The sequence below is a fragment of the Coregonus clupeaformis genome, unplaced genomic scaffold (genome assembly GCF_020615455.1).
Source record: "Coregonus clupeaformis isolate EN_2021a unplaced genomic scaffold, ASM2061545v1 scaf1533, whole genome shotgun sequence".
NCBI classification, from domain to species: domain Eukaryota; kingdom Metazoa; phylum Chordata; class Actinopteri; order Salmoniformes; family Salmonidae; genus Coregonus; species Coregonus clupeaformis.
Window position 1 is genome coordinate 1 of NW_025534987.1, and position 8,331 is coordinate 8,331.

Consider the following 8,331-nt stretch of genomic DNA (forward strand, 5'->3'; position numbering starts at 1 on the left):
AATTAACCAAGTGAATAACCCAGAGAAATCGTGATACATTCAAAGACTTGAAAGAAAATATTGTAACTAATGCTAAATTAAATATTTTGATGTGATGCTAGTCTTACCCTCAGGTGGGGCAGCGACATACAGGGTAGCCATAAGTTTGACTGAGGACTTCCCATACAGCTGAAGAACTGAGTCGTTCAGGGGGTCCTTGTTCTTCTCCAGCCAGCCAGTGATGTTGTAGTCCACCGTGCCGGCGTAGTGCACCAGGGAGAAGTGGGCCTCTGCCTTGCCTTTGGCAGGCTTGGGCTTCTCAAACGCCTTGGTTTTGCCAAGATGTTGGGCGTACAGCTTGTCCTTGAAGGTAGTGTCTGAAGACTTGGGGAACATGCACTCCTCTTCAAGGATGGAGAAGATTCCCAATGGCTTTACGAAAATAGATGTATATCAAATTAGTGATATTTACATTTAGGATCACATTTATTATTTTAGAAAACATGCTATTATAGGATTATATTCATTTAGCGGCACATAATAGGAAACATATTGAGTTCTCAACAGTCAGATACGTTCTACCACTGTGATAATATCTCACACAGCGCTCTCTATGAGCCCTTTGCTGTTGAGGTCCATTACAATCCTGACAGACAGTTTACCTTCTCAATAAGCTCAATGCAGGCAGCCAAGTCCATGCCGAAGTCAATGAAGGCCCAGACGATTCCCTCCTTCTTGTACTCCTCTTGTTCAAGGACGAACATGGTGTGGTTGAAAAACTGTTGCAGTTTCTCATTGGTGAAGTTGATGCACAGCTGCTCCATGCTGTTGTACTGTTGATGGAATTTCAAAAGGGATCATTTCATCATACAGGGCTGTAATCCATCTCAATCACAACTAATTGTCTTGTTCTGGTCTCATACTCACATCAAAGATCTCAAACCCGGCAATGTCAAGCACACCGATATAGAACTGCCTTGGATTCTTGGTGTCCAACATCTCGTTGATACGGATGACCATCCACAAGAACATCCTCTCATAGATGGACTTGGCCAGAGCCGAGACTGAGTTATTAACCTGCAATGATAATACCTCAAATGAATACATGAGACATTGACCATGTATAGTGAGAAGGTGAGAAGACATCACTATTCAAAACAAGCAATGCACTAATCACCAAAATATTTCTGGTGCTTAGAAAATGGTAGATGCTGTGTTTGGCCGCCTTACCTGAGGCACAGTCTGTCCCTTGGTCACATACTCGTTGCCGACCTTCACTCTGGGGTAGCAGAGAGCCTTCAGCATCTCAGCTGAGTTCAGGCCCAGCAGGTAGCCGATTTTATCAGACACTGGAGAGAGAACCAACAACAACAGACTCAGGGACACAAGATCACTTGATTCTGATGTCACACTGACAAAAGGGTTTGGCCAAGTTTTTTATGGGTTAGGTTTTGATTTGAACCCACATCCATCATTTCAAATAATTTCTGGAGGTTGGAATTTGGTCTCCATAAATGAGCTCCTGCCGGACTTTGATGAGGCGCTGTCTGTCTTACATATTGTATATCTATGAGTGGGACTGGGAATGGGACTAAACATATTGATAAGGACCATATTGTATATCAGTGGACTGACTCACATATTATATATCTATGAGTGGGACTCACCCTCTGTGCCGTCTGGCTCGGCCTGCTCCTCACGCTGTTTCTGCTTGAATTTCAAGTTGCCATGGTGCAATACAGCTCCTGTCAGCTTGTAGATGCTATTTTTCTCATCATTACTGAAGCCCAGGATTGTAATGGCATCCTGGTATTAGACAGGAAGTACAACAGTGATGAACTGAACGGTAGTTTGCTCACTTACAGTCCACTACAGTTCTGTGCTCTCACCAGAACAAATGGGATGGATATATTTGACCTGCTTCTCAGATCCACATGATTACACTTGGCCAACACACTAGCAGTTGGCAGCACAAAATGAGTTTTACACTAGAGGTTGACACGGGAATAGGACTCCCGCGGTTCTTGCGGGTCCCACGGGATTCTGGCAGGAATCGGAGTTCTAGAATCAAGTTCGGACAGGATCTACAGTCCACAGGAACATGCAGTACATTAATTGTTGTAAACATACTTTTTTGGGTGGAAATATATCATGTGTGGAGCATTTCATAAAAAAAAAACAAATGTGTAGGCTAGGCCTAATATAGTTTACTTAATACAAATAAATATATTGTAATTTCCCCTTCCAGCTTCTGTCCGCTCACTCTCGCCCCTCGCTCCGGTTGTAGACAGTCGCTAGGCTACCTCGGATGCCAACCTAAGTTAGTCGGCTAAATGATGAAGCCTTCAATAGAGAAATTGCAACGTCTTGTTGCAGCCAAGGTCCCATTACTAACATTAACATTAAAGCCAAGGAAAGAGCTATGTTTTAGTTCAATTTGATGGAGTTGTCTCTGACAATGAAGGAAGCTAGATCACTGCTTGTAAAAAAAAAAAAAATGTTGCGGTTTAATCAAATAGGCTACCAACCGGAGAGCGGGGGGCAAGCGGCATGAAGCGCACAGCTGCTCTACTCCCAACAACTTTATAGTCAAGCCCAATTGTTCGTGTATTTAACTAAACCCATGCAATCTGAGGTTAAGAGTGAAATAAAAAAATGTATTGACTTATGCAGTAATGCCGCTCAGGTTTATTTGTTATGTTCATGTTGTAAATGTAAATGTATTGTAAATGCTCATGTGCGCAGTGCTCAGCTGTAGGCTCCAGTTGTCTGTCCTCATCCTCCTGCTTTAATCAATCTGCCTTTAGGTCATTTAAAATATGCTCTTATCCAGAGAGGTTTAGGCGTACAGTCAGTGCATTTAACTAAGATACGTAAGACAATCAAAAGTCGCATATTGCATTACTGAAATTATTTTACATACTTCCTAAACAAACACAATAGCCTACATGCTGTATTTCTGCGCGCAAAAAATGAGCGGACGGGAGTGATTTTTTATCGGGAAAAACATTGACAGGACAAGATGGGAAAGGAATGAATTTTCACTCCCGCGTCAACCTCCATTTTACACAGTTCCACGGGGCATTTAGTGGTGCTCTCTTGTGGATGTCTTACATGGACAGTATGTGCCTCAAGGCGAAGTGTGAAGGCATGAAGAATGCCCTGAGGCACATGCATAACTAACAATAAGGCATTTAGAATAAAACAAAACAAAATACATGAAAATTCCCATCTGCCACCAAGTTGGAATTGAACAGTGCATTTAGTGTGTATGGTGGTCCTACCCATTCCAAATATAGAATATGATTAACCCTTTGTTTGACTCACGTCTGTGGCATCCAGCTCTTCCTTGTCGTTGATGCTGGCCACAGTGATCTGACCCTGGCTGCACATGGGGAAGTCGTAGGGGTTGGTGGTGATGAGCGACATTTCTATGGACAACAGAGAATGTCTTGTCAGTGAAATCTCTTAGAATTGTGACTGTCCTACCTTTTACAGTATCTCTCCCTCCTTTACTCAATAGATGGACGCAAGGATACATGTAGTATATAATAAATAGCATCAAAAGAGGGGACTGAGACTCGTGGACTAGTGCATCACAATCCATTACTTGATAGATATTTCCCAAAGACCTGACCCATATCTAGATGACTTGTTACCATGGATGTTCTCATTGTAATAGTATTAATAGTGTGGACTATGAACATTTGTGATAAGTTCAATGGAGGTAGGAAAAATTCCCCCCTGAACCTCTACTTTGCCTTACCAATAATATCAGGTTTGTGATTGGTCATCATCTGGAAGAAGATGTGGTAGCCTCTCTCATCCGGAAGCTGGAAGGACACTCTGGACTTCTCTAGCAGGTCTGAGAGAGAAAGAGAGAGAGATTGACACAAAGAGAGAGAGAGAGAGAGAGAGAGAGAGAGAGAGAGAGAGATAATTTGATAATTAGATAATTATGATCTCCCAAAAAAAATCTGTGTGAATTTAGTAAAGCATTGAAAAAAAATCAAAATCAACTCACAGGTCTCAATGTCAGCTTTAGCCAGTTTGCTACCTTGGAAGTGAATCCTGATGAATTTACCCTATAGTAGAGCATGGGGGTTAGAAATAGGTCAACTAAATAAATCTATCATTTTACCTTGATAGACCCATTTAAATGTTACAGAATGTTGGACATCTATTGATATAACAAAAGGGAACTACTGAAATAAATGTTTCCAATCTAAGGTAACTTTCACAGTATGCCCTTCGTACTTACAAAGCGAGATGAGTTGTCGTTCCTAACTGTCTTGGCATTACCGTAAGCCTCCAGCAGAGGGTTAGCTGCAATGATCTGATCCTCAAGAGACCCCTGATTGAGACAAACACAAGTTGCTCAGAAACTGGTAAAGTTAGTTTTTCTCAATCGCTTGAACACAGCCCACCAAACTGAAATGTGTTAGAAAGGTAAAACCTACCTGCATTTTGCTGGGGTCAACTTCCTTCTTGACACCAGAAACTGCAATGGTGGCGAAGTACTGGATGACACGCTTGGTGTTGACAGTCTTTCCTGCACCGGATTCTCCACTGGTTAATATGACAGAGAAAGAGGGGTTTTAGTCACATGTTTGAATGTCAGATTGGCGTTCACTAAGAAATAACACTGAAAAATACACTGTTTTCTTACATAAATTAAAAAATATCCCCACTCATCGACTCATTCCTGTGCATAGCCTGAAAAATACACTGTTTTCTTACATAAATTAAAAAATATCCCCACTCATCGACTCATTCCTGTGCATAGCCTAATCCATTCATAATGACATGTATTTTCATCACACCCAAGTGACCCAACATATTGCAGCAGAAACACTTTCTCAAGGGAAATGTTAGTAAAGAACTTACGTAATCAGGACGGACTGGTTCTCCTGGTCTGTAACCAAAAAACATATTGCTTATCATACTCAAGCAACAACTTTATTGAATTCATAGCATCATCATGAATTTCATTTTGGAACATTTTCCATTCAAGGCAAAAAAAAATCAGATATTCCCAGCAAACTGTTCCAACCTAGACTAGAAAACAGTAGATACCGCTCTAAAGCATATTTTAACTTCCATCCATGCATCCATCCATCCAGCCATAAACACTTATGGACATCCATCCATCCATCCATCCATCCATCCATCCATCCATCCATCCATCCATCATCATAACACAACATCCATCCATCCATGAGAGCTCGTACCAATCTGCATGAACTGAAAGGCGTTGTCAGAGACGGAGAAGATATGGGGTGGAGCCTCCATCCTCTTCTTCCCTCTGTAGGCATTGACAACCTCCATGTCGTACACGGGAAGCCACTTGTAGGGGTTCACCGTGGCACAGAAGAGCCCAGAGTAGGTCTGGATGAAAGGGATTCAATTAAATTAGGGGATTAGCTCAATCAGATTGACTTTTACCTGGATTTATGTGAGGATGTAGGTGTACTATGGGATACTAATGTAGGTCTACTGTATTGGTATGTTTTGGTTTCTACCATTCATTTATGTGTAGTACTGTATGTGTGTGTTTCTCATGTTCATGTGTGTGTGTGTGTATGTTTATGCAGGTATCTTACATAGATCATCCATGCTGCATAACGCTCTTTGAGGTTATACAACACAGAGGCTTCATTCAGGTAGGTCATCATGGCCATGTCCTCAATCTTGTCGTACTTAGGGGGGTTCATCTGGTAGACGTCTGCTTCTTTGAACTCTTTTCCTTCCTGAAACAGTCAGAAATCTAGATTATACACAGATCAAACAGGACATGACTGAATGCTTCTTTTAAAAAAAAATTATGCATACCCCCATCTAATCCAACTACTTTGTTATCAACCACTGACACATACATGGTGATACTTAACTAGTCAATATAGAAAATTCCATGCTATTTTTAATTAGCAGTGATAGAAATTATGTGTTTGAAGGTTATATTCTGCTTACAAAAAAACTAAGAAATGCTTCTTAATCAATCTTTTGTTACTGATTTCATTTAAAAAAAAGAAAAATAGTTACTGCACAAACTTGAATACTTTTCAAATCAGGCTTACGTCCTTAGTGCCGTCAGGATGCGTGACTGTTACAGTACACTTCCCATCAGCCCTTGCAGTGACCAGACCCTTAAGGTACAGCTCCTTGGTGTCTGCCACATAGCAGGCGTTCTTTGAATCAAACGGTGCGGTTTGTGCCTCCATCCTCTCCTTCTCAGGCTTACGGAGGTATATGGCAGCCTTGCCGTAGATTTGCATCTCCGCGTCCGTACTCATGGTGACGGCTCACTAGGAAAGAGATGAGACAAGAAAACATGATTGACTCTGTGGTGCTTCCTCCCCAGTCAACAGAGTTGTGAGTGGTATCTCTCACAGAACATTTGTCACTTTTCTTATGAAGACTCAAACTATGTCTCACCTTCTTTTCCCCCTTCTACAGATGAATTTGTACTTCTTGGAGAACCCTGGGAAACATTAGGGTGTTGTGAATAAGTCTAAAACATTATCATTTAGCCCCCAAAGGGCTAGAAAACATCATTCAACTCAATCATGACAGCCTTGTCCAATTGAACTACAGGTGCAACTTGTAACATTCATTTTCCAACTCACTTTACTACACATTCTGTCAAGAATTCAAATAAATACCCCTGAAAACCCAGTTAAATTCTAGTCCACCTGTTCAATTTCCAAACAGCAGTAGCACCACTTTCGACCATAAAATGAAAGTTACAGATTTTAATAGAAAACACATTTAAAGTTAAACACAATAAATAAATAAAAACATTTTAAATCAATGCCACTTGATTGCATATTTTAAATTTGACAAGACACATGTAAGATTCTGAGCACACAAAATCTGACAAATGTACAAATCTAAGGAGGCGGAGAGAGTCTTACCACAGAGGAAGAAGGTGTCTGACTTATGGATGCTGGGGTCTCAGCCTGCATATATATCGTGTTGAAAGTGCCAACCAAGCAAAAGTTAATTATGGATCACTCTGGTAAAGGAAATGGATTGGATGAGAGATCTCACTAGCGCCACCAACTTCCAGGAGCAACATACTCCCATTACATTACTTTTAAATGTCATATTTGTTTCTGAATTGAATATCACTGAATTGAAATAAATGAGATATGTCATTAATAATAATTATGACAATATCAATAGTTGGATTTTTAAAAATTGATTCCATTGTTACTAACACTGCCACTCAAATACTGTAATATCACTAAAATTGTAATAAAAATCTAATCTTACGATATTTAGTTAAATTTTTGTGGCATTAATCCTTATCAACAACTTTCTTTATATTTTGAGAACAAATATATATTATTTTGCTTGTAAACACATCTGAACTGTCTCCTCAGTCACCTCATGCTTGTGAAGGAGTTGGCCGTTACCTCGTGCTTTGCTTAGTGTGATTTATCACCCTGGTGAAACCGTATTAAATAAACATTTAAAAGCTGGAACAGAAACATTTAGTCTTTCAATTACAGCTTCATCAAAGTGTTCAATCAACTGTGTAGTTATTTATCTACAGTCTGATCTATTGAAGATGCTGCAGGGGCTTTTATTGGTCTCACATTTCAGTTGGCTAAAACCATCCAGTAAATTCTTAAGGCTTACATAACATCAGTACTGTGTTTCAATCATCTTATCCACTCAAATTTCTGACAGCAATATAGCTGCCTCAAACTTCTATTACACTCTGAAGTTAACCGTTTAGCAGCTGGTTTTTAATAAAACTGCTATAAAATTAATAGGGGATAATTACAATAAAGTAACAGATTACTTTCCATTTCCATTTTAATTAATCCTTCACATTACAGTTTTAATATCTTTCTAAAAAACAGCTCTAGCAACTTGTGAAGGAGCCACCATCAGCAGAGACGTTGGTTAAAATGATCTTTAATACATGTAATTCAGCAATGTAATGCACTCACCCACCACATGTTAATGTTTATAAATGTATGTCAATTGTAAAGTATTTTGTCTGTAATGTCTTTTTGGTTATGTGTCGGACCCCAGTAAGATCTGCTGTCTCCTAATGAATCAAATCAAATCAGAAAGGTCTTCTTTCAAGTCAGGCATTTCACATTCTGCAATATCTATCTCATCTTTGCTGTTTTAAACCCTCTGCATTTAATAGTCATGTAAATGTTATTTGTGTCTAATGTGGTGCAGCCATGTTAATGTTCAATAGCGTGAAACCTTACACAGGGCTGGCCCTAGCCTTTTGGGGGCCCTAAGCGAGATTTGGGCCCCTGTGGAAGTCATGGCCCCTGGGAACATGCCCTGCGTGCCCGGTCGGTCTTAGGCCATGATTACTACAAG

The 8,331-nt window shown here is 40.1% G+C and overlaps 1 protein-coding gene across 1 annotated transcript; it reads right to left on the reverse strand.

Moving 5' to 3' along the window:
• Nucleotides 1-61: 61 nt before the first annotated feature.
• LOC121530817 (myosin heavy chain, fast skeletal muscle-like) lies at nucleotides 62-6,922 on the reverse strand. Its single transcript, XM_045218373.1, has 16 exons — nucleotides 6,894-6,922; nucleotides 6,415-6,460; nucleotides 6,057-6,284; nucleotides 5,583-5,729; nucleotides 5,211-5,367; nucleotides 4,867-4,894; nucleotides 4,440-4,548; nucleotides 4,241-4,333; nucleotides 4,004-4,064; nucleotides 3,746-3,844; nucleotides 3,307-3,410; nucleotides 1,647-1,785; nucleotides 1,210-1,328; nucleotides 907-1,056; nucleotides 642-812; nucleotides 62-411 (listed from the first exon to the last, which is right to left on the reverse strand). The coding sequence occupies exons 3-16, from the start codon at nucleotides 6,270-6,272 to the stop codon at nucleotides 73-75; spliced, it is 1,932 nt and encodes a 643-aa protein (XP_045074308.1). The 5' UTR covers nucleotides 6,273-6,284; nucleotides 6,415-6,460; nucleotides 6,894-6,922; the 3' UTR covers nucleotides 62-72.
• Nucleotides 6,923-8,331: the final 1,409 nt, after the last annotated feature.